General features: G+C 43.7%; 1 protein-coding gene across 1 annotated transcript in view; it reads right to left on the reverse strand.

Moving 5' to 3' along the window:
* Positions 1-20,502: 20,502 nt before the first annotated feature.
* Positions 20,503-27,346, reverse strand: part of LOC106576780 (adhesion G protein-coupled receptor A3-like) — a 167,569-nt gene continuing 160,725 nt past the window's right edge. Inside the window, exon 12 of the mRNA XM_014154178.2 lies at positions 20,503-21,085. Coding sequence (XP_014009653.2) covers positions 20,864-21,085 — 222 coding nt within the window. The 3' untranslated portion in view covers positions 20,503-20,863. The remainder of the gene's footprint in view (positions 21,086-27,346) is intronic.

Genomic DNA, 27,346 nt, shown 5'->3' on the forward strand with positions numbered 1-27,346 from the left:
AAAGAAATAAAAGCTGAAATAAATCGTTCTCTCTGCTATTATTCTGACATTTCATATTCTTAAAATAAAGTGGTGATCCTAACTGACCTAAGACAGGGAATTTTTACTAGGATTAAATGTCAGGAATTGTGAAAAACTGAGTTTAAATGTATTTGGCTAAGGTGTATGTAAACTTCCGACTTCAACTGTATCTTAGCGACAGAACTCAGGCCATCTTGATAGATGTGGTTAAATCTGAATTTCTTGAGATTCAAAAAGGTGTTCCTCGGTCGATTTTGGGTCCATTATTGTTCACTTTGTATATTAATGACATCGGAAACACTGTTAGTACTCTCTGCAGATTCATCTCTATGCAGATGACACAGTTTTGTATTCCTGTGCTAACTCGGTGCTGCAGGCCATTCGTGAACTTCAGCATGACTTTGATTCAATTCAGAAATCACTTACAGATCTTAAATTCGTGTTAAATACAAGTAAAACCAAGCTCATGCGGTTCTATAGGCCATGAAATGTTGACCCTGAGAACCTGCATATTTGCTCTATAATTGAGCTTGTTACTCGATATAAGTACCTGGGTGTCTGGATTGATGACAAGTTGTCCTTTGTAACGCATATAGAAAATCTGACTAGGAAGCTAAGATCCAAGATTGGTTTTCTATTTCAAAATAAATCATGCCTTAGTATTAAAAATAGGAGAAAGATTGTTCAAACAACGCTTCTCCATGTATTGGATTTTGGTGATATTGTTAACATGCATGCGGCAACCTCTGTTTTAAAACCCTTGGACACAGTCTAGCATTCCGCAATACGTTTTATCACCGGGGACAATTTTAAGACTCATCATTGTAGTCTGTATAAAATGTAGGATGGACCTCTCTGTTTGTAAGAAGAGAGCTGCATTCTCTTTTATTTATTTACAAAGCAATCTTACAGAAACTCCCTCTATATGTAACATCATTAATTAAGATAAGAATCATAAGTTACCAAACCCGTTCACAGGACTGGATAACACTAGAGATCCCTTCAGTCTCCACAGATTTGATAAAATATGTTTTTTGTTTTTTTTCCCCCTAATTTGTGGATGTCCTGGTACCACTCAGGCAGTTTCAATTATTGATTGAGGATCTCTATGTAGTTGAATGTGATTGCTTTTATTAAATATGTTTATTTTTGTTTATTGTGTGCTGAATTATATTGTTTTATACACATATACACTACTGGTCAAAAGATTTAGAACACCTACTCATTCAAGGGTTTTTCTTTATTTTACTATTTTCTACATTGTAGAATAATAGTGAAGACATCAAAACTATGAAATAACACATATGGAATCATGTAGTAACCAAAAAAGTGTTAAACAAATCAAAATATATTTAATATTTGAGATTCTTCAAATAGCCACCCTTTGCATTGATTACAGCTTTGCACACTCTTGGTATTCTCTCAACCAGCTTCACCTGGAATGCTTTTCCAACAGTCTTGAAGGAGTTCCCACATATGCTGAGCACTTGTTGACTGTTTTTCCTTCACTCTTTTGTCCGACTCATCCCAAACCATCTCAATTGGGTTGAGGTCGGGGGATTGTGGAGGCCAGGGCATTTGATGCAGCACTCCATCGCTCTCCTTCTTGGTAAAACTGCCCTTACACAGCCTGGAGGTGTTTTGGGTCATTGTCTTGTTGAAAAACAAATTACAGTCCCAGTAAGCCAAAACCAGATGGCGTATCGCTGCAGAATGCTGTGGTAGCCATGCTGGTTATGTGTGCCTTGAATTCAAAATAAATCACAGACAGTGTCACCAGCAAAGCACCCCCACACCATAACACCTCCTCCTCCATGCTTTACGGTGGGAAATACACATGCAGAGATCAACCGTTCACCCACACCGCGTCTCACAATGACACAGCGGTTGGAACCAAAAATCTCAAATTTGGACTCGAGACCAAAGGACAAATTTCCACCAGTCTAATGTCCATTGCTCATGTTTCTTGGCCCAAGCAAGTCTCTTCTTATTATTGGTGTCCTTTAGCAGTGGTTTCTTTGCAGCAATTCCATCATGAAGGCCTGATTCACACACTCTCCTCTGAACAGTTGATGTTGAGATGTGTCTGTTACTTGAACTCTGTGAAGCATTTATTTGGGCTGTAATTTTTAATTAACTTATCCTCTGCAGCAGTGGTAAGTCTGGGCCTTCCATTCCTGTGGCGGTCCTCATGAGAGCTAGTTTCATCAAAGTGCTTGATGGACTGCACTTGAAGAAACTTTCAAAGTTAATGAAATTTTCCACATTGACTAACCTTCATGTCTTAAAGTAAAGATGGACGTCTCTCTTTGCTTATCTGAGGTATTCTTACCATAATATGGACTTGGTCTTTGACCAAATAGGGCTATCTTCTGTATACTGCCCTACCTTGTCACAACACAACTGATTGGCTCTAACGCATTAAGAAGGAAAGAAATTCCACAAATTAACTTTTAAGAAGGCACATTTGTTGATTGAAATGCATTCCAGGTGACTACCTCATGAAGCTGGTTGAGAGAATGCCAAGATTGTGCAAAGCTGTCATCATGGCAAAAGGTGGTTATTTGAAGAATCTCAAATCTCAAATATATTTTGATTTGTTTCACAGTTTTTGGTTACTACATGATTCCATATTTGTTATTTCATAGTTTTGATGTCTTCACTAGCATTCTACAATGTAGAAAATAGTGAAAATAAAGAAAAACCCTTGAATGAATAGGTGTTCTAAAACTTTTGACGGGTAGTGTATTTGTGTGTGTGGCCCTAATCCATGACCCCTCCCTCTTCTCCCAAGGACAAGGAAATAACTCAGCTAGGCCACAACTAGGCAGTTCTCATACTATGCTAATTGTCTGTTTACAGCTAACGTTGCTAACAGAATGTTAGTGCTTTCCGCCTGTACATTATTCATGCTCTGAGATAAGCCTGGGCCCTTGTTTCGGCACCTGCTTGTTTTGTTTAGCTTCCCCTTGTACCAACATCATCCATTCTTAATCAGAACCCCTCATTCAACAACACCATTTGGCAGCTTGCTTCTCGACAGCAGGGGTGAGGAGTTGAAACGCATTCAGGTGAGTCTCTGTCATCTTCCGACTCTATTTACTGAAACAGAACACTCTGATTAATTGAGATAATCTGATAATGGCATTTAATGAATAAATTAAGTGTTCGTTGGTACCTGAGGGACCAACCATCTCCAGGAGGTAAAGAGGTTGAAATAAGTAAAAAAATAACGGTTTACGAGTCCTACTTTATTTGCTCTCTAAACAACTTTTCATGTAGGACAGTCATGTAATTCATTCACTTGGTCATTACCCACATAGAAAATACTACAGTTACTATTACTATTGTACTACTTACTATAGAATTATATAGTATATTGTCGTAAACTGTAGAATCCCTTGATCATGTGTAGTACTTACAGTACTATAGAATGTTGTAGCATGCTGTAGAATACTACACTACACACTGTAGTATCCCTTGGCAGTGTAGTGATCACTATAGAATTGTGTAGTACTGTAGAATACTATACTATACACTGTATTGATATGATAATATTTAATTTGTGTATGACCCACCAATTCCCCTCCCCCATATCCCAATTTGTGCCACCCATGACTGAAAAACATGCATGCTAAGTATAGACCATATATTGTGTTCCCTACAGGTTACAGAAAAGAGCAGAAGCTCTGAACCTAAACATTCAGGCCTGCTTGCCTGCCTGCTTGCCTGCCTGCCTGCTTGCATGCCTGCCTGCTTGCCTGCCTGCTGCCTGCCTGCCTGCTTGCCTGCCTGCTTGCCTGCCTGCTTGCCTGCCTGCTTGCCTGCCTGCCTGCAGGTTCCTCAAGGAGAAAGCCTACAAAATATAAATACACTGCTCAAAAAAATAAAGGGAACACTTAAACAACACAATGTAACTCCAAGTCAATCACACTTCTGTGAAATCAAACTGTCCACTTAGGAAGCAACACTAATTGACAATAAATTTCACATGCTGTTGTGCAAATGGAATAGACAACAGGTGGAAATTATAGGCAATTAGCAAGACACCCCCAATAAAGGAGTGGTTCGGCAGGTGGTGACCACAGACCACTTCTCAGTTCTTATGCTTCCTGGCTGATGTTTTGGTCACTTTTGAATGCTGGCGGTGCTTTCACTCTAGTGGTAGCATGAGACGGAGTCTACAACCCACACAAGTGGCTCAGGTAGTGCAGCTCATCCAGGATGGCACATCAATGCGAGCTGTGGCAAGAAGGTTTGCTGTGTCTGTCAGCGTAGTGTCCAGAGCATGGAGGCGGTACCAGGAGACAGGCCAGTACATCAGGAGACATGGAAGAGGCCGTAAGAGGGCAACAACCCAGCAGCAGGACCGCTACCTCCGCCTTTGTGCAAGGAGGAGCAGGAGGAGCACTGCCAGAGCCCTGCAAACTGACCACCAGCAGGTCACAAATGTGCATGTGTCTGCTCAAACGGTCAGAAACAGACTCCATGAGGGTGGTATGACGGCCCGACGTCCACAGGTGGGGGTTGTGCTTACAGCCCAACACCCTGCAGGACGTTTGGCATTTGCCAGAGAACACCAAGATTGGCAAATTCGCCACTGGCGCCCTGTGCTCTTCACAGATGAAGCAGGTTCACACTGAGCACATGTGACAGACGTGACAGAGTCTGGAGACGCCGTGGAGAACGTTCTGCTGCCTGCAACATCCTCCAGCATGACCGGTTTGGCGGTGGGTCAGTCATGGCGTGGGGTGGCATTTCTTTGGGGGGCCGCACAGCCCTCCATGTGCTCGCCAGAGGTAGCCTGACTGCCATTAGGTACCGAGATGAGATCCTCAGACCCCTTGTGAGACCATATGCTGGTGCGGTTGGCCCTGGGTTCCTCCTAAGACAAACAATGCTAGACCTCATGTGGTTGGAGTGTGTCAGCAGTTCGTGCAAGAGGAAGGCATTGATGCTCTGGACTGGCCCGCCCGTTCCCCAGACCTGAATCCAATTGAGCAGATCTGGGACATCATGTCTCACTCCATCCACCAACGCCACGTTGCACCACAGACTGTCCAGGAGTTGGTGGATGCTTTAGTCCAGGTCTGGGAGGAGATCCCTCAGGAGACCATCCGCCACCTCATCAGGAGCATGCCCAGGCGTTGTAGGGAGGTCATACAGGCACGTGGAGGCCACACACACTGCTGAGCCTCATTTTGACTCGTTTTAAGGACATTACATCAAAGTTGGATCAGCCTGTAGTGTGGTTTTCCACTTTAATTTTGAGTGTGACTCCAAATCCAGACCTCCATGGGTTGATAAATTGGATTTCCATTGATTATTTTTGTGTGATTTTGTTGTCAGCACATTAAACTATGTAAAGAAAAAAGTATTTAATGAGATTATTTCATTCACTCAGATCTAGGATGTGTTATTTTAGTGTTTCCTTAATTTTTTTGAGCAGTATATATAAAAAAACATAATTTAAAAGATAATAAAACAAAAACACTACAGTAAACACTACAGTATACAAGAGTAATGTCTGCAAAAACACTACAGTAAATACTAGTCATGTCCGCAAAAACACTGCAGTAAATACTACAGTATTCACTATAGTGTTTTGTGTAAAAGCAAAAACCCTACAGTGAATACTATAGTATATTAATATAAACTCAGCAAAAAAAGGAACGTCCCTTTTTCAGGACCCTGTCTTTCAAAGATAATTCGTAAAAATCCAAATAACTTCACAGATCCTCATTGTAAAGAGTTTCAACAGTTTCCCATGCTTGTTCAATGAACCATAAACAATTAATGAACATGCACCTGTGGAACGGTCGTTAAGACACTAACAGCTTACAGACAGTAGGCAATTAAGGTCACAGTCATGAAAACTTAGGGCACTAAAGAGGCCTTCCTACTGACTCTGAAAATCACCAAAAAAAGTTGCCCAGGGTCCCTGCTCATCTGCGTGAACGTGCCTTAAGCATGCTGCAAGGAGGCATGAGGACTGCAGATGTGGCCAGGGCAATAAATTGCAATGTCCATACTTTGCGATGCCTAAGACAGCTCTACAGGGAGACAGGACGGACAGCTGATCGTTCTTGCAGAGGCAGACCACGTGTAACAACACTTGCACAGGATCGGTACATCCGAACATCACACCTGTGGGACAGGTACAGGATGGCAACAACAACTGCCCCAGTTACACTAGTAATGCACAATCCCTCCATCAGTGCTCAGACTGTCCGCAATAGGCTGAAAGACGCTGGACTGAGGCCTTGTAGGCCTGTTGTAAGGCAGGTCCTCACCAGATATCACCGGCAACAACGTCGCCTATGGGCACAAACCCACTGTCGCTGGACCAGACAGGACTGGTAAAAGGGTTCTTCACTGACGAGTTGTGATTTTTTTGTCTCACCATAAGTGATGGTCGGATTCGCGTTTATCAACGAAGGAATGAGCGTTACACCGAGGCCTGTACTCTGGAGCGGGATCGATTTGGAGGTGGAGGGTCCGTCATGGTCTGGGGCAGTGTGTCACAGCATCATCAGACTGAGCTTGTTGTCATTGCAGGCAATCTCAATGCTGTGCGTTACAGGGAAGACATCCTCCTCCCTCATGTGGTACCCTTCCTGCAGGCTCATCCTGACATGACCCTCCAGCATGACAATGCCATCAGCCATACTGCTCGTTCTTTGCATGATTTCCTGCAATACTGGAATGTCAGTGTTCTGCCATTGCCAGCGAAGAGCCCGGATCTCAATCCCATTGAGCACGTCTGGGACCTGTTGGATCGGAGGGTGAGGGCTAGGGCCATTCCCCCCAGAAATGTCTGGGAACTTGTAGGTGCCTTGGTGGAAGAGTGAGGTAACATCTCACAGCAAGAACTGGCAAATCTGGTGTAGTCCATGAGGAGGAGATGCACTGCAGTACTTAAAGCAGCTGGTGGCCACACCAGATACTGACTGTTACTTTTGATTTGACTGCCCCCCCTTTGTTCAGGGACACATTGTTCAATTTGTTAGTCACATGTCTGTGGGACTTGTTCAGATTATGTCTAAATTGTTGAATCTGGTTATGTTCATACAAATATTTACACATTAAGTTTGCTTAAAATAAACGCAGTTGACAGTGAGAGGACGTTTCTTTTTTGATGAGTTTAGTAATACTACTGTATACTGTCAGTAATTCTTGAAAATCGGGCAATCCTTGTCTGGCAAGGAAACTTGATCTTTATAATAAAAACAAATATATGTTGTTTCATTATTTGAGCTTAAAAATTACTTTAAGGAAAAATATCTATGTTTTTTACATTTTCTAAATAGTTGTTATGTTATTAATTTCCATGTCTGCTGTGTGTGAGGCCCTTGTCTACAGCAAAGGATTACCATTTCACACTCTCCATAAAAGTGTTTAAAATTCTAAAAACGGGATAAAATGAATATTAACTGACTTTAAGTAATATTTCTCTCATAACTGTAATTCCTAAAAAATGTGTCCTGAGTTTTAGTCAACTCTGTCAGATTTGTCAAAAATGTATCAGAAATGATCTCCTGATCTCCTGATTCGATGGAGTGCAACAAGACAATTCATATTCCTGAAAGTCCTCTACTTTTGATAGATTTAAACAAACATTGATATCACCATGGCCACAACCATAACCTGTCAACTCCATCTCCGTTATAGACTAAGACAGAATATGACTTTTTGCTATTTTGTATACCACTTCAAAATAAAAAATATGCACTTTGTCAACTCCGTAAAACGTCAACTCTGTCACATTTTTGTCTAAGGTCAACTCCATCAGGGTGATGAAAGATCTTTTGGAATGGTTATGTTTTTGTTTTGTTTTTCCATATTTTACAAATGTTTGTATTGAACTATTTTAATAATAGTTTAATATTTTAATAATTGAAATACATTTCATGTTCAATCAATTGAGATCTATTTTGCTACTTGTAGGTTACTGTCTGTGATTTGTTTCAATATATTTCTAGCCTAAGCTGTGCTCAATGATGTGCCAAATTAATCTGTGATTGAGTGCATAATTATAGGGTAGGGATTTGAATAAACTTCTGCAATTTTTGCAGCCATTAGATGATAATATCGCTTTAGGAGCTGATCCGTCATCAGTATTGTGGAATAATTATGTTATTATGTTAATGGCAAAAGCTGATCAGAAATCAGTGCTGCCTTTCTTTCGATCCTGTTAGTATCGACACATGCTCAAAGGACACACTTAGCAAACTATTCAGAAATCGCTCCGCCAGGTTCTGGTTTCTAAAATTAAAATAGTCTGCCTAAATTCAGTTTGAGACAAAACAAGCAAGTATAGTGTAGAGAATCATCTACTATCTATATTTTCCATAACCAAAAATATAATATTTTCAGCTATTTGAAGCTGATGTACAAATCCCAAAGACAAAACTGAAAAACGGGAAGCATAGAAATAGAGCACATAGAACATATCTACCCCTTCTTATACTTGCTTTCAATGAGAATGACAGATCTATAACTGACATTTCTATGTGAATTTTGTCAGGTCGCCCAAAAAGTTACATATTGCAGCTTTAATACAATTATTTTATCCATAGGAGTGGGAAAACAGCTGCTCGTGCATTGATAAGCACACCAAAGACGCCAAATAACGATAAGTAATCAAATAAAAACAGCACTTCTAAAAGCCTATTTCACACCATAGCCTGCTGAATTTCCAAGATAACTTTCTTTCATTTTGATTTCAGCGTAAATGAAAATGTGGCACTGACTTGCCCATGGATTGATGCTTCAGCATTGTCTCAATGAAGAGTTCGGCGTTCGACTAGCCACTCTCGACACGCGCAGTTATAAGCCAGCTAGATTTAGCGGCAGGCGGACGAGCAATATCCATCGTCGTAACACGGATGAAACCCAAGCTGAAATGTGACGCTAACTGAAGCTGGCTAACTTTAGAAAAGCCTGAGTAGATTTAGCTTGCATCGTAGTATACCCCTCAGGGACAGGATGATCCGGCAATCAATGCCGAATCAAGCTAAACCGACATCATCGGGAGCCAATTTACTTAATTGAAAAGCCATCTTGAGTGCGGACTGCCGTGCGCTATAAAAAGCTGCAGACCATATTGAGCCTGATTGAAGTGCACTCGCACAGATGTGCGGTGGGATGGGAGGGAAAGAGACTAGTGGAGTGGAGGACTAGCTGGTGGCCAGGCTAGTAGTTGCTATTGGCCAAAACAGATTTTTATTGGACCATTAAAGCCCAGTGCCAAATCCAATTTAAGGCTTTTGTTTCCACGCCACCGCTAGTTGCTAACTGCCCTGTAGCTTCGGGGCTCTTCGGTGCAGCTTGACAAAAAATTAAAGAAAGGACAAGGGCAAATCAGACCAAACATCACAATTATGGTATCGTTAACATTTACATAACAGACTCGTTAATGTCAACTGAGACAACAGGCATTGATCAAAGGAGCATTTGAATGAAATCTGAGCCTGGAGAAAACGGACAACAAGGGCGTCAAAACAAGCCTGGTTAAACCAGACTGAATTCTGCACTTAGCCGCTCACCTTTCTTTCACTTGAGCATAGCTTTCAGTCTGGTTTACCATCTGAAACTAAATATTGAGAAAGCTTGTAAGAGAGAAAAAGGGGGGGATGTGGAAGGTATGAATGAAAACTGAATGACAGGGGAAGTCCCCATCACCTTAATGTAATATATTAAAGTTGAGCCCCAGACAGGATACCTCCATCTAATTCAATTGAGACGGTCAGTCCCTATTCTGCTCAGAATCTTGCAGCATGTAATGTGACTTGACAGGATATTTCAAGGGAATGAAAAAATAAGGGTATCAGTGTCACCAAATGGATATGAACATGTCCAGATATTGTGTGCCATATTGGGCACTTATACAGTCAAATCGTTATTGATATAATAATGAAGGGCCACATTACAGGCATTTCTACTAATTATAAAACTGGTTGTTTGGATCCTTGATGCTGATTGGACGAGCATGGTTCCTCGTCTTGCTATATTCAATAATGTTTTCCTGCAGACTGCGGTTACTACATGCCACGTCCACTGCCATTGACATGGAACCCAAACCGGCTGCGCGCGTGCGCCATCGTGCATACATTTATTTTGTCCCCCCATACCAAACGTGATTACAACACACAGGTTAAAATATCAAAACAAACTCTGAACCAATTACATTAATGTGGGGACATGTCGAAAGCACTAAACATTTATGGCAATTTAGCTAGCTAGCTTGCAGTTGCTAGCAAATTTGTCCTATTTAGCTAGCTTGCTGTTGATAGCTAATTTGTCCTGGGATATAAACGTTGAGTTGTTATTTTACCTGAAATGCACAAGGTCCTCTACTCCGACAATTAATCCACACATAAAACGGTCAACCGAATCGTTTCTAGTCATCTCTCCTCCTTCCAGGTATTTTCTTCTTTGAACTTATATGGTGATTGGCATCTAAACTTTCATAGTATTACCACGACGACCGCCAACACAGTTCGTCTTTCAATCACCCACGTGGGTATAACCAATGAGGAGATGGGAGAGGCAGGACTTGCACTGCGATCTGCGTCACAAATAGAACTGACTTCTATTTTAGCCCTTGGAAACGCAGACGCTCGTTGATGCACGTGAGCAATGTGGGTGCAATAATTGAATAATATATATATATATATATATATATATATATATATATATATATATATATATATATATATATATATATATAAATTTAGTTTGCAACGCTCGCGCACGCAACACGAGCGGTGTAGTCAGGGTGTGAGGCTGCTAGCGCCATCTCTGGACCACACTACAGCACAGTAGTTGGGAAATGCACCAACATTGGATGCCAACAGCGAGAAAAACCCCACCGAAGAAGAAGGAGGCTGATAGCTAGATAGGAAACACCAGTACCTAGTGTAGTCCAGCCCCGCTTGTCGAGAACTGCTTTCCCGCAGTTCTGTTAACCTTACGGCGAGGGAAGTAACAAGCTAGTGTAGCCAACCCAACTCTTGCGTGATTACCCTCGCCGTAACGTTAAAAAACAGCAGTCTCGATCTCTGTACCATACTGTACATAGAGAGTGAACTGTGCCAGGCTAAATTTTTCTGAGCCAGGCGAAATCAAACATCAATGTCATTATCATGGATATATCCAAGTAAATGCCAATAGAAAAAAATCTAAAACAAACAATAATGCAACTAATGTACTGTCATTCCAAGTGCAATCTTTGACGTGACTGAGTTAGCTGAAGCTAGCTAGCAAGTGACAAGAACGTTATCCAGCTTGCATAGCAACCATTTTGTTTAGAATGGACGACCAGTTCTTTTGCGAAGCAACTATGCAAAAATAATTAACGACTGGGTCGCTTCTGTAGCAACATGACCAAAAACGAACAACCAGATTTTTGTCCAGACTATATCTTCTGGTGGAAGAATGAAATGTTATGAATTTACTTATCAATTCATTGCTATCGGGTAGATTAAGGCCTCATTTATTTATTTCAATTGACTGATTTCCGTATATGAACTGTAACTCAGTAAATCTTTGAAATTGTTGCATGTTACATTTATATTTTTGTTCAGTATTCATTGTCCCCATCATGGCAGCTCTCTCTAACTCACCTTGGATAATCACCCAGATCACGTCAAGTGTCCTCTAACACTGCTGGAAGTACAATCACAGAGAACACTGTGTTATTTAGCAAAGCACTCACCTGCTTTTTCATCTCTCTCTCTGTTCTTTCTCTGTCCTCTCCCTGTCCTCTCCCTCTCCTGCTCTCTCTCTTTCACACTCTCTTTTCACCCGTTTCTCCCTCTCTCACTACCTCCCTCTCCTTCAATCTGCCAGGCAGCCAGAGCCCAAGTGCCTTGAAACAATGTACCAATCATCAGACAAGGACTGTGCCTCACGCCGGCTCTAATCCTGTGGGATTTACCCACCAGCGCTGTCAGCTCAATGCTGTCCGGGAAACAGCCGTTCGGAGACCCCTCCAGCCGCCAGGAGCAAACAGCTTTAATGATCACCCAGGCACTATCACCACTGAAGCAGAGCCAGAGCCAGGGACACTCAGTCAGTTGGTGGGAAGAAAGCCATATATATCACAGCAAGTGATATGATTTAGGAAATACTGTACCAGACAAAGGCAGAGCTAGCTTTGTCACATTTTCTATACTTATTTTCTGTTGTTTGCTTCTTTCTTTAACGCCACTCTCTCTCCTATTCTTTCTCTGCTCTCTGACTTCAATTACCTGCTAGAAAATCTGATATTGACAGAACGACACATGAAAAGTAAGGGAATGGTATGGTGTGTGTTTAAATTATTAAACTGTTTCGCATTCTTTCAATTCTACTGCTGAGAAAACTGAAAAGGTTTTGTGATACCTAAGAGTGGTGTGTTGAAAATGCAGAAATAGCACTGCATGTCTAAGGATTTCTGATGCTGGACGTACACTACATGGCCAAAGGTATGTGGACACCCCTTCAAATTAGTGGATTCGTCTATTTCAGCCACACCCATTGCAAACAGGTGTATAAAATCTCCATTGACAGACATTGGCAGTAGAAAGGCCCATACTGAAGAGGTCAGTGACTTTCAAGCTGGCACCGTCATAGGATGCCACCTTTATAACAACTCAGTTCATCAAATGTCTGCCATGCTACAGCTGCCCCGGTCGACTGTAAATTATGTTATTGTGAAGTGGAAACGTCTAGGAGCAACAACGGCTCAGCTGCAAAGTGGTAGGCCACACAAGCTGACAGAACGGGACCGCCGAGTGCTGAAACATGTAGTGGGTGCAAATTGTTTGTCCTAGGTTGCAACACTCACTACCGAGTTCCAAACTGCCTCTGGAAGCAACATCAGCACAATAACTGTTTGTCAGGAGCTTCATGAAATGGGTTTCCATGGCCGAGCAGCCATACACAAGCCTAAGATCAACACACGCAATGTCAAGCATCAGCTGGAGTGGTGTAAAGCTCGCCGCCATTGGACTCTGGAGCAGTGGAAACGCATTCTCTGGACTGAGGAATCATACTTCACCATCTGGCAGTCCGACGGACAAATCTGAATGCTAACTGCCTTAACGCATAGTGCAAACTGTAAAGTTTGGTGGAGGAGGCATAATGGTCTGGGGCAGTCTCATGGTTCGGGCTAGGCCCTTTAGTTCCAGGGAAGGTAAATCTTAACACTACAGTATACAATGGCATTCTAGAACTAGACACCTCCTTGAGACCATGACACAACGTCCTTACCACTTTACGCAACCATTTTGTGACGTTCTGTGGATGTCCTAACAACAAATTTTAGTTTGCAGGGTTATAACTACAAAAAAACTTTGCATATCAGTTGAGATTTTAGTATTAGTTTTCCCAAAAAATCTCTCTCTCTCTCTCTCTCTCTCTCTCTCTCTCTCTCTCTCTCTCTCTCTCTCTCTCTCTCTCTCTCTCTCTCTCTCTCTCTCTCTCTCTCTCTCTCTCTCTCTCTCTCTCTCTCTCTCTCTCATTTACACAGACAGATAGACAGACTCACTGACTGGGGTTGTGGGTATGTATTGGGAGGTGGGTCAATTGTCTTGATATTACTGCTAGGAATGTGGTTTGTTGTGTAGTGAGCTATTACTGAAGCATGACACCTGATATGCATGAAAATAAAAAAGGGTGATTAATACATTATTGGTTAAAGTTATTACACTATTCATGGCTTGTTTTACCCACTTCATAACGTTACATTATGCAGAAAATGGTATTAGGTTATGCGTTCAGCATATTTATTACATTATTGTCAATTTATTACATCATCAGTTGCTACAAGGTGGACAGAGAGAGAATGGGTGGAGAGGGAGAGAGTGGGTAGAGATGTATGGAATTTGTAATGGACCCAGACACACACACACACACATCGAGAATTCAACAAGGTTTTACAGTAATTATACTGCCTGTGGAACCTCAGCCTCCAGAATCTAGGCTGTGCACAGCCAGGATAGGAACATTACAATTAATTAATCTAAGAATTTGCATTGAGGGAACCGCAAAAGCTCACAGATGGTGCACACGCAAACACACTGCAGAGCAATAAGGGTTAGTCCTTTAGGGAATGCTGCTACTCCAAAGCCGGGAGCTATGCTTCTGGGATCAGACTTTGATGGATCTGATGAGAGTTCGGGAGGAATTTCAAAATAAATGACTGCTCTATTCAGAATGTGCATTTGTGTATTAATTCATTCGACTGTGTGTGTGTGTTTGACTGTGTGCTCATCTCTGGGTATGCATGCTCTTGCACGCGCGTGTGTGTGTGTGTGTGCATGTCTGTGCTACTCTGCGTGACCTTCATCCAGACTGTTCCTTACAGCATATATTTAATTATTTGTTAATTTAGCTTTAATTACCCCACATGGCCCGGCAAGGAATGTACAAGGAAGAAAGCAGCTTGTAATAGCATGCAGGGAAGGATGGAGCGAGGGAGGTAGTGGAGGGAGGGAGAAAGACATAGACAGAAAGCAAAAGAGACAGACTGAAACCAGCTCCCCAGCTGCTCCCTGTTTAAAGGAGGCTGTAAGGGCTGGGAGTGACGATATGGGTCAATGGAGCTGTGATTTGTAGGTCAGAAGCAAAAGGTGAAAAATAAAGCCGGACAGCACAGATTAACTAGAACAGGGGACGGAGCCCTCGGCCAATTGGCCTACATTGGTGCTTTTAGCGCTATAGGTAAGAGACAGATAGACAGAGAAACAATGTGAAAGAGCGGGGGAGAGAGACAGAATCATAACATGTGGAGGGTTACCATTGGTCATACCAATGAAATAACGCCAGTGCTAAATGACTGTATGCTTGACTATTACCAAGGTGACAGGTCAAATAAGTACAAAGAGTACTTATGATGATAAACAGCATGCCGTTGCTTCAAGTGAGGAAAGTCTTAACTCATGACTAAGTTGATATGACCTAATAACACAACTAACTGGAAGCACACTATTTCCCAGCCTCTAAAATAAAAGTTTGAGGTTTCTTCATCAAAGTTAACAATCTATGACTGAATGCCAGCCGGGGGCATCAACAATCCCTGTACGTCACATATCTATGAATCAGCTATGTGTCGCGCTGATAATGCCCTCACCTCAACCCACCCTCTATAAGCAGAGGGGGATTTCAAGGAATTCAATCTACAATAAAAGCATGCCTTGCTATAAGAAATGTTGAAGCACTGTATTCACAAAGAAAAGTTGTCAGGGGCAAACAACAACTATATTGCATAGTGCAGTGCAGCAGAGTCCAACGTTTAATATAAATCATTATGCAGCAAAATAACGCTCTGTCTGCATAGCATAGGACAGCCAGCAGCAAACAGATAAGGAGGAGCTAGCTTCACAATACAGCATTGTACAGCCAGCAGTCCTGTACAGCACATGAGCGTGGTAATGCAACAGAGGCACTTAATGAAACAGTGTGAATGCTGTACTGCGGCAGAGCAGGATGGGAATGGAGGATGTGTGCGTCTGTGTGTGTGTACGGTGTGTTTGTGTGTGTGTGTGTGTGTGTGTGTGTGCGTGCGTACATATCCAACCCTCTCAGGGAAGCAGGCGTGACAAAGGACAGCCAGGGCCATTCTGCTGCACAAAGCCCAGTCAGCTAGAGCGACTAGGCTCCAAAGGCACAAAGAGAACCAAATTTCCTCTGTCCCCTGTTCAGCTGTTCAGCGGAAATGGACAGATCTCCCCAAATGCTCGGCGACTGGCTATCTCTATCCGTCGATGGAACTATTTATCTTTCTCAATCTCTCTTTCGCTATTGAAGTAGTGCTGTGTTCTGTTGAAGTATGTAGCGTTGTGTCTCTCGTTGTGATTTGTGTTTTGTCCTATATTTATATTGTATTTTTTAAATATTTTCTTTATCCCAGGCCCCTGTCCCCGCAGGAGGCCTTTTGCCTTTTGGTAGGCCGTCATTGAAAAAATGTTCTGAAATGACTTGCCTAGTTAAATAAAGGTTCAATAAAAAACAAATAACATAAAATTGATCCCTCTGTCTCTTTCTCTCTTTCTATATCCCTCTGTCTCTTTACCTGTCTGCTTCTGAATTTTCAATCCCTTCTCTTAATCTGTCGCGTTTCCCTGTCTCTCCCTCTTTCTCATTCTTCCTAAATTCCAGTTCTCTTTTTGCTTCACTCTTCTCCTTCCCTCCCACCTTCCCTTCCTCCTTCTCCCTACCTCACTCCCTCCCTCTTCTTATTACGAGGAGTAGAGAGGGTTTCCACAGTGTTTAGCATTCAGCACATCTCACTGCAGCATCACAGGCCTATTTGTTTTTAGAGACCTACTCCTGGAAAAATACAATGCTTAGAGGGAACTGTTTTTTTGTTGTTGTATGCTTTTTCAGTTATAAATGCAGTTACAAATGCAAATGCCCTCATATGTATGGTCACAGACACCACACACACACACACACACACACACACACACACACACACACACACACACACACACACACACACACACACACACACACACACACACACACACACACACACACACACACACACACACACACACACACACACACACACACAAAGTATCTGCAATGAAAACCATGAAAATAATGGATGAATGTTAATGTCATAAACATGGCATTCGGCACACATACGATTAACCTTGAGTAATTCGGGTATGAATCAGGCGGGGGAATTTGCATGATTTCCTCTCTGTGCTTCCCCTCGTCTAAAAGAATACAGGTCAACGTGCTAATGAATAGCCTTCACTCTGTCGATACCCACTTAAATGGCTTAATTCCTCCATTGGTTTGTGCACAGAATTCTCAACAGCACTCCTAGTCTGTATCTATATTATGATGGAATGATTAAGAGTATATTTAGACATGTGGAATTCAGAAAAGCTGTGTTGATCCTGTTTGGCTCAGTTGCTAAGAGCGTCCCACTAACAATACCAGGGTTGTGAGTTCAATTTCCACTGGCTTAAATGTATGCACTCACAAGTCGCTTTGGATAAAAGCGCATATTAAATAGATTTCATTATTATATTATAAATCACTATCAGGGAATTACTGCATCTGTGTTCAAAAAGTAGCTTGTGTCAGTTAAATTTGTCTCTGAGCACTTGTTGCGTGAGATATTTGGTGGTTGAGTCTTCCTGCCTGTGGTTGTGTATTTCCAGCACTAACAGTTCCCCAGATGAGGTAGCAGCAGCTCTAACCTGCACGGTGACTGTTTAGCGGCTAACAGCTAACAGCAGCATAATTAAAAAGCACTAAAGCTCTATGGAGCAGGAATGCTATCTAAACAGAGAGGTTAGCATATCCCACTAGCTCAGCCACAGGCCCTCTGTAATTAATTATGTCTTCATGAGCAAGGGGGAGAGAAATGACTGGTAAATATTGTCCTAACTGGCCGATACCTCTACTGAAGGGTATCACTGGCACCCCCTGTGGTCTTAGCTATTCAGTTAGCTTTTAAGACATGACTATGACTCTGGCAGACATTTTTAATCACACCCTCACAGTGCATAAAAACACTTAAGAGGTGTGATATCTTGAAACTGCTCTATTAATTATTTAATTTAAATGAAACACTAAGAAAATGCAAGCCAAACTAATACTTACCAGAAATCGTTTGGGACATTGCTTATCTTTGACGAGTTTTCACATTTTGATACCATTTCAAGAGAGAAATAGCATAATTTGTAGATAAGTACGTTTTTACACTGTAGCTATACTCACTCAAAGCAAATCCCTTAACTGTTTTGTTGTTTTGCATTCCAAAGTCATTTTGGATTAATTGCAGTGTCCCATTACTCAAAACTGTTATTTTACGCACGAGTGTGCGATTAGGTGCTAAATGTCGGCATAGATGGCTAATTGTCAGACTTTGAACTTAAAAATCTTTTGGCTTAATTTAAGACGACGTAAAAAATAATAAAAAAATATGAAAAAGGCTCTGGGCAATTACATCAGATGAGATTAATCATGTTTACCAGATGGTACTGAAAGAGAATCTCCTTGGATGATAAGTAGGTGATAATATGAACGACGTAGAGTAGAGTTAAACTCAGGTGATCTTATCAACGGCATCATTAGCTGTATTTCACACCCATGAGAATCTTCTCTTTATTAATAGGCATGCAAAATGTGTTAAATTAAACTAAATAATACAGTAGTTTACTGGCAGACTCTATGATGCCCCTGATATTCTGTTATTATACATTTTGTTTGAAGTGACTGTGCAGCTTGGCACTGTTGAGGGAGAGTGTGTTGTCATTCAGTGAAATTCTTTTGCGGAAATCCACAAACCAGATTCCTTCTATTTCACTGTTATCCCATCCAATTAGCTACCAGCCAGACATTTAAAAACATATGTGTTGGATGAAGCTGGTGGCTGAGGTCTGGCATCTAGTGTGTGTGTGTGTGTGTGTGTGTGTGTGTGTACATGCATGTGATCGTGGTTGCACATGTATGCGTTTGTGTGTGTTTGTGTATGTGTGTGTGTATGTGCGTAATGCCACCCGTTTGGCTGTGTGTGGGCACAGCGTGACCATATGTTCTGTGCAGTAGCTCAGTTTAACCTAGCACAGCACAACCAGGCATGAGACACAGCCAGAGAGATAGAGATCAGATACTCTGCGAGTGGGGGCTAAAACAGCACTACGGCTTAAATACCAGCAGTGTGAACACTGGTAAAGATCATCAGTCGCACAGAATACACTGAACTAACAACAGCACAGAGAGGAGGTGAGAAATTCCCCCAAACATGCAGTGTTCTATCCTGGGGAAAGAAGAGATGGGAGCGGTGATATTTGTGGAAGTAGCCTCTCCTCCTGAGGGATGCTGCAATGTCTGAGTCCTTTTTAGTGAGAGTGTGAGTGGAAGATTAGTGTGTGTGTTTGTGTATGTGTGTTTGTGTGTGCGTGCGTGTGTGTGTGCATATGAGTGTGTGCGTGCATGTGAGTGAGTGCGTGTGGCCTGAATGGATTTGCTCTCTAAATCAACACTGAACACACACGCCGTCTTCACGGTCAAAGTGATGAGCGGTGGAGTCAGGCTTCCGCTTTGCATCTTTAATTTCTTTCTGTCTGCGGGTGAAACGAGGACAAAGGGAACCACTGAGCCCTGCGGCACCCCTGCACCTACACCTCCAGCCACCGGGAGGCACTACAGGCAGAAGTTGAATAGCCCCCCCAATGGTAGAAGCCTTGCCTAGGGACATGTGCCAGTACCCACCATATTGGAATTCAAACTGTTCACTACATCAGAATAGCTAGCTGTCCAGCACTCATTTGGTGAGAGCCACAGACAATTGTCATGTAGCAATAGCTAAATATTGTCATGTAGCAAAAGCATATTTCAGTTACTGCTGGTGTGACTGTCATTGTTATCCACAAGTGTATAACAGTAAAACCAGTAACAGTAAACCGATTTCTCCAGGATTCTAATTCTAATCCCGTAAATGGCATTCCTATGCACAAAACAATCATAACAGATGCCTACATGAAAAATGGCAATTGAGGCTGATTACTAGGCTGGAAAAGCACCCTCTAAACAGTGGATGTGAGGGGCTGCCAGGGTGCCCGTTACAGTTCAGCGAGGAAGGGCCTGCAAGGTAGTGTGAGATCGGCAGTAATAGGAGGGGCCTTTGCATATGCAGTGTCATGTCGTAGGGTTGTACTCCCAGAGGAGAGCAGAGGAGAGCAAGGACAAGGCCAATGAGAGAGAGAGATAGGGCTAAGAGAGAGAGAGAGTGAGAGAGAGAGATGGCTGGCGGCATTTCCATCCCAACCCTAAGTGGCCCACTGATGCTCTGAGTGCCGCTCACAATGTCACATTCCCATTGAGAGCTCACTTTCTCAATGGCAATCGCTCCCTGTCTATCAAGCCACACAGGTTTGGTTTGGAATTGGCTCACTTCGATAAGCCTAGTCATGCTCATCGACCTCTGTCATTGGACATCACAAAGGGACAGTTTAGTCATCAAAGGAATGCCTTGCTATTCTCCCCCATGGCTAGTCCATCTGAGATCGCTGAAAAGCTGCACTGGGCACTGCAACCAAGCTAAATAATAGCTGAGCACAGTAGATAGTATTAACTAATCATAAGAGGACACTGTCAACAAACATGCAGAAACACACAGACACGAAAGTAAACATGCACACACACCAGCACAAGCACGCGCACATGCACACAGTAGTTGATGTGTATAACTACCTACTGAAATATTGCAAAACAATGCCACTTCAATGCCAGAGGAGTGTTTTTCCCTGTCTGCATATGTAGACTGTAAAGTGTAGCTGACGTGGCATCTGTCATTTGGGACGGGCCAGCAGGAGGTATGATGGAGTAACAGTGATTTAGTGTGACAGGGACACAAGGCCACAGTATCCATCACAGGAGAGTGGCCTACATACACTGACTCCAGAACCACCCCACCAATCCTGACCCTTCCCCCTTTACAGTGCAACCTATCACAGGCTGATCTACAGCATGCCACTGCACCAAAACAGGATGTCAACTTATGGAGAGTAATAGACAACAACAAGTCTGCCAGGCAGGAGCAAAGCCCTATTATTCTTACACCAAAGTGGGTGCATTTGAATCTTGACCATAACAAGCTGCATTATCTAAAAAAAACAAAAGACAGAGAGAATTTTAGGACAGAATTAAATGTAAAATCTCTGATTAACTCTTACGGTATCGTAGAAATGTCATTCCTAGAAGAGAGATTCTCATTCAAGTCAACGTTCTGTAACAGGAGGAGCGGCAGCCATATTGAATGTATGTTGTACCCATTAACCATGGAGTAAAAGCAGGAAGTTCATCCTTCAATGTGTGCTTTATTTTCAAGTCATTCTATTTCTATGTACTGTACCTTGCTGAGTTGGCTGGTGGGGGAGCCGCTGCCGTTGACCGTGTGACATTTGAAGTTGAGCAGCGTGTCCCCGATGGCATCCTGGTTCCTCTGACCAGAGAAGGGTGGCAGGGGGGCTCTCTGTACTACCATACACGAAAGACCCTGGAAGTTAGATGGCCTGATCAGAAAGGCCTCCATGGCTATGTTTGGGGACACCTGGATGGAGTCAGAGCGATAGGAAGAAGGGGAGTAAGTGAGTTTATCTTCCTGGTCTGAACATAAATGGCAGATCCCTTGAAATTGTCATTCAGAAGTGTCATTCTGCACTGAATCGATAAAAAGATGTTGATGAAAAATAAAACAAATTTGCTGATCATGCTGAGCTGCGAGACTAAAGGGATGATAAACTACAGCAGGCCTGGGCAATTATTTTCCATGGAGGGCCACATTAGAATATATTTTTTCCATCGCGGGCCAGAATTATACAGTTGAAGTCGGAAGTTTACATACACTTAGGTTGGAAACTAGTCTTTCAACCAATCCACAAATTTCTTGTTAACAAACTATAGTTTTGGCAAGTCGATTAGGACATCTACTTTGTGCATGACACAAGTAATTTTTCCAACAATTGTTTACAGACAGATTATTTCACTTAGAAAATTGGAAAATTCTAGAAAATTATGTCATGGCTTTAGAAGCTTCTTATAGGCTTATTGACATAATTTGAGTCAATTGGAGGTGTACCGGTGGATGTATTTCAAGGCCTACCTTCAAACTCAGTGCCTCTTTGCTTGACATCATGGGAAAATCAAAAGAAATCAGCCAAGACCTCAGAATTTTTTTTTGTAGAACTTCACAAGTCTGGTTCATCCTTGGGAGCAATTTCCAAACGCCTGAAGGTACCACGTTAATCTGTACAAACAATAGTACGCAAGTGTAAACACCATGGGACCATGCAGCCGTCATACCGCTCAGGAAGGAGAGGCGTTCTGTCTCCTAGAGATAACCGTACTTGGTGACGAAAAGTGCAAATCAATCCCAGAACAACAGCAAAGGACCTTGTAATGATGCTGCAGGAAACAGGTACAAAAGTATCTATATCTACAGTTAAACGAGTCCTACATCGATATAAGCTGAACGGCCGCTCAGCAAGGAAGAAGCCACTGCTCCAAAACCGCCATAAAAAAGCCAGACTACGGTTTGCAAACGCACATGGGGACAAAGATCATACTTTTTGGAGAAATGTCCTCTGGTCTGATGAAACAAAAAATAGAACTGTTTTGGAGGAAAAAGGGGGAGGCTTGCTAGCCGAAGAACACCATCCCAACCTCGAAGCACGGGGGTGGCAGCATCATTTTGTGGGGGTGCTTTGTTGCAGGAGGGACTTGTGCACTTCACAAAATAGATGGCATCATAAGGGAGGAAAATTATGTGGATATATTGAAGCAACAATGGGTCTTCCAAATGGACAATGACCCCAAGCATACTTCCAAAGTTGTGGCAAAATGGCTTAAGGACAACAAAGTCAAGGTATTGGAGTGGCCATCACAAAGCCCTGACCTCAATCCTATAGAAAATATGTGGGCAGAACTGAAAAAGCATGGGAGAGCAAGAAGGCCTACAAACCTGACTCAGTTACACCAGCTCTGTCAGGAGGAATGGGCCAAAATTCACCCAACTTATTGTGGGAAGCTTGTGGAAGGCTACCCGAAATGTTTGACCCAAGTTAAACAATTTAAAGGCAATGCTACCAAATACTAATTGAGTGTATGTCAACTTCTGACCCACTGGGAATGTGATGAAAGAAATAAAAGCTGAAATTAATAATTCTCTCTATTATTATTCTGACATTTCACATTCTTAAAATAAAGTGGTGATCCTAACTGACCTAAGACAATGAATAATTTTTACTAGGATTAAATGTCAGGAATTGTGAAAAACTGAGTTTAAATGTTGTTGGCTAAAGTGTAAGTAAACTTCCGACTTCAACTGTACATCATGTGTATGACTGTGTTGACAGGTATATCTACTGTAAATCACATCCAGATATGCTACTTATTTAACTTTTTTAACATGCACAAAAATAAACCACATCCATTTCCTCCTTTTGGTAGTTATTTTCATTATTAAATATGCAATGAACTACACGGAGGGAAAAGTACTCTGTGCATTCAGCACCACGGACAGAACTCTAGTTAATTGGTATGCACAAAAACACAAGAAAGAGCGAGAGCTCAACATTACATTTAAATTACTCAATCAGTTTGAGGAGTGAAGTTTCTGATGGGCATTGACTAGAGCAGTGAAGTCAGGTATGGTTTCTGACGTCGCTATGCACAGGATTGCTGAGAGGTGAGAGTCAGTACGAGATGATCTGTGCCTTGACTTTTTATATACTGCTCAAAAAAATAAAGGGAACACTTAAACAACACAATGTAACTCCAAGTCAATCACACTTCTGTGAAATCAAACTGTCCACTTAGGATGCAACACTGATTGACAATACATTTCACATGCTGTTGTGCAAATGGAATAGACAACAGGTGGAAATTATAGGCAATTAGCAAGACACCCCCAATAAAGGAGTGGTTCTGCAGACCACTTCTCAGTTCCTATGCTTCCTGGCTGATGTTTTGGTCACTTTTGAATGCTGGCGGTGCTTTCACTCTAGTGGTAGCATGAGACGGAGTCTACAACCCACACAAGTGGCTCAGGTAGTGCAGCTCATCCAGGATGGCACATCAATGCGAGCTGTGGCAAGAAGGTTTGCTGTGTCTGTCAGCGTAGTGTCCAGAGCATGGAGGCGCTACCAGGAGACAGGCCAGTACATCAGGAGACGTGGAGGAGGCCGTAGGAGGGCAACAACCCAGCAGCAGGACCGCTACCTCCGCCTTTGTGCAAGGAGGAGCAGGAGGAGCACTGTCAGAGCCCTGCAAAATGACCTCCAGCAGGCCACAAATGTGCATGTGTCTGCTCAAACGGTCAGAAACAGACTCCATGAGGGTGGTATGAGGGCCTGACGTCCACAGGTGGGGGTTGTGCTTACAGCCCAACACCGTGCAGGACGTTTGGCATTTGCCAGAGAACACCAAGATTGGCAAAATCACCGATGGCGCCCTGTGCTATTCACAGATGAAAGCAGGTTCACACTGAGCACATGTGACAGACGTGACAGTCTGGAGACGCCGTGGAGAACGCTCTGCTGCCTGCAACATCCTCCAGCATGACTGGTTTGGCGGTGGATCAGTCATGGTGTGGGGTGGCATTTCTTTGGGGGGCCGCACAGCCCTCCATGTGCTCGCCAGAGGTAGCCTGACTGCCATTAGGTACCGAGATGAGATCCTCAGACCCCTTGTGAGACCATATGCTGGTGCGGTTGGCCCTGGGTTCCTCCTAATGCAAGACAATGCTAGACCTCATGTGGCTGGAGTGTGTCAGCAGTTCCTGCAAGAGGAAGGCATTGATGCTATGGACTGGCCCGCCCATTCCCCAGACCTGAATCCAATTGAGCACATCTGGGACATCATGTCTCGCTCCATCCACCAACGCCACGTTGCACCACAGACTGTCCAGGAGTTGGCGGATGCTTTAGTCCAGGTCTGGGAGGAGATCCCTCAGGAGACCATCCGCCACCTCATCAGGAGCATGCCCAGGCATTTTAGGGAGGTCATACAGGCACGTGGAGGCCACACACACTACTGAGCATCATTTTGACTTGTTTTAAGGACATTACATCAAAGTTGGATCAGCCTGTAGTGTGGTTTTCCACTTTAATTTTGAGTGTGACTCCAAATCCAGACCTCCATGGGTTGATAAATTGGATTTCCATTGATTATTTTTGTATTATTTTCTTGTCAGCACATTCAACTATGAAAATAAAAAAGTATTTAATAAGATTATTTCATTCATTCAGATCTAGGATGTGTTATTTTAGTGTTTCCTTTATTTTTTTGAGCAGTGTATTTCATCAATGAAAATGTCTGTTCACATAAAGAGGTTGATCCAAACACTACAAACATTTTCTGAGCATGACTCCTAATCTTTGGAAAGTTTTTTTCATCGAGAGATGCATAGAACCTCGTCAGTGACATTGTTTTGAATAGTTCTCCAATCACTGCATCATACTGAAGATCGATAAGCTCAAGTTGCTGGTCAGTGAGAGAATTATCCACATTGAAGGTGAAAGGGGAGGAAACCAACAGCATGTCATTTTCCAACACTTTGAAATCCTCAAAACGACGAGAAAACTCACTGTTCAAAGGACGCAGCAGCGATGTATACTTCTCCTGCTGGTCATCTCATAGAGAACAGACTAGTAGTGTCGGAAGGTGGGTGAGATTGTTGGCTTCTACTTGGCGGGTCAAGAGGAGTCATTTTCCCTTGAAGGCTTTGACAAGGGTGTTCATTTGATGTGCAAAAAGGCCCTTCCCTTTTAGTTTGGAATTAAGTGCATTCATGAGGGCCATGTGTCACAAGGGTCGTTGAAAGGGGACCAAGGCGCAGCGTAGCGTGTAAAGTGCTCATATTTCTTTTATTAAATGATAGCACTTCAACAAAATAACAAAAAACGACAGCCAACAGTTCCGTCAGGCACTACGACTAAACGGAAAATAACTACCCACAAACCCCAAAGGAAAACAGGCTGCCTAAGTATGGCTTCCAATCAGAGACAACAAAAGACACCTGCCTCTGATTGGAAACCATACCCGGCCAAAACCTGTAAAACAAAACATAGAAATAGAATACTAGAAAACCCCCACATATAAACAGAAAACCCAAAACCACCCAACACAACCACCTGTCACGCCCTGTCCGCTCTACTATGGCAAATGACCTCTTACAGGGGTCAGGAAGTGACAGTACCCCCCCCCCCCCCCCAAAAGGTGCAGACCCCGACTGCACCCAAACAAAAACCCAACAAAAACAACCCCAAATACAAAGGGATAGAAGGGAGTGTGACAAACGTCTATGGCGGCTCATGCGCTACACCCAGACCCCTCCTCTGCCTCCGACCCTCCAGCAACGGAGGTGGCTCCGGATCAGGGCGTAACCCCCGTTCCGCCCACAGATCCCTCCGCTTCTGTAACCCTGGCATGTGGATCATTATCGGAGGAATTGGACTGTAGATCCTTACCGGAAGCTCTGTGCTGTAGGCCACCGGGCTGCATGCCCCTGCCGGAGGCTCCGAGCTGCGAGCCCGCCGCCGGAGGCCCCGGGCTGAGAGGTGTCGCCGGAGGCCCCGGACTGGAGAGCGTCGCCGGAGGCTCCGGACTGGAGAGCGTCGCCGGAGGCTCCGGACTGGAGAGCGTCGCCGGAGTCTCCGGACTGGAGAGCGTCTCTGTAGGTTCCGGACTGGGGACCTTCGCTGCAGGCTCCATGCCAAGGATTATCGCTGGAGGCTTCGGACCATTGATCATCACTGGAGGCCTCCTACAGAGAGCTGGAACCGGTCTCACCAGGCTGGGGAGATGCACTGAGGACCGCGTGCTCAAAGCAGGCACCGGCCGTACTGGGCTATGGAGGCTTACTGGAGGAAGAGTGCGAGAAGCAGGCACAGGACGTACTGGGCTATGGTGGCGCACTGGAGGGAGAGTGCGCGGAGCAGGCACAGAGTACCCTGGGCCTTGGAGGCGCACTGGAGCTCTGGCGCTTAGGGCTGGCACAACCCGTCCTGGCTCGATGTTGATTATAGCCCGGCAAGGGTGGAGCGCTGGTACAGGACGAACTGGGCCGTGCTGGTGAATGGGGGGTACTGTGCGTAGAGCAGGTGCAGGATAACCTGGGCCGAAGAGACGCACTGGAGACCAGATACGTTGGACCGGTGCACTTCTCCCTGGCTGCTGGCCAACTCTAGCACGGCAACGGTGAGGAGCTTGCACCGAGCGCACCGGGCTGTGAGTGCGTATGGGCGACACTGTGCGCACCACCGCATAACACGGTGCTTCTACCGTCACTCGCTCCCCACGGTAAGCACGGGGAGTTGGCTCAGGTCTTAACCTTGCCTTCGCCAATCTACCCGTGTGCCCCCCCCCCTAAATGTTTTGGCGCTGCCTCTCGGCCTCTTCTTGCCTGCCTAGCTGTTCCTCCCAGTATCGTCGTTCCGCCTTCGCTGCCTCTATCTCCCACTGCGGATGGCGATACTCCCCAGGGCATGTCCAGGGTCCTGCCCCATCTAAGATCTCCTCCCAGGTCCACTCCTCTGAACCACACTGCTTGGTCCTGCTCTTACTCCTCGAGAATGCACGCTGCTTGGTCCGTTGGTGGTGGGTAGTTCTGTCACAAGGGTCGTTGAAAGGGGACCAAGGCGCAGCGTGTAAAGTGCTCATATTTCTTTTATTAAATGATAGCACTTCAACAAAATAACAAAAAACGACAGCCAACAGTTCCGTCAAGTACTACGACTAAACGGAAAACAACTACCCACAAACCCCAAAGGAAAACAGGCTGCCTAAGTATGGCTTCCAATCAGAGACAACG

The sequence above is a fragment of the Salmo salar genome, chromosome ssa18 (genome assembly GCF_905237065.1).
Source record: "Salmo salar chromosome ssa18, Ssal_v3.1, whole genome shotgun sequence".
Classification (NCBI taxonomy): domain Eukaryota; kingdom Metazoa; phylum Chordata; class Actinopteri; order Salmoniformes; family Salmonidae; genus Salmo; species Salmo salar.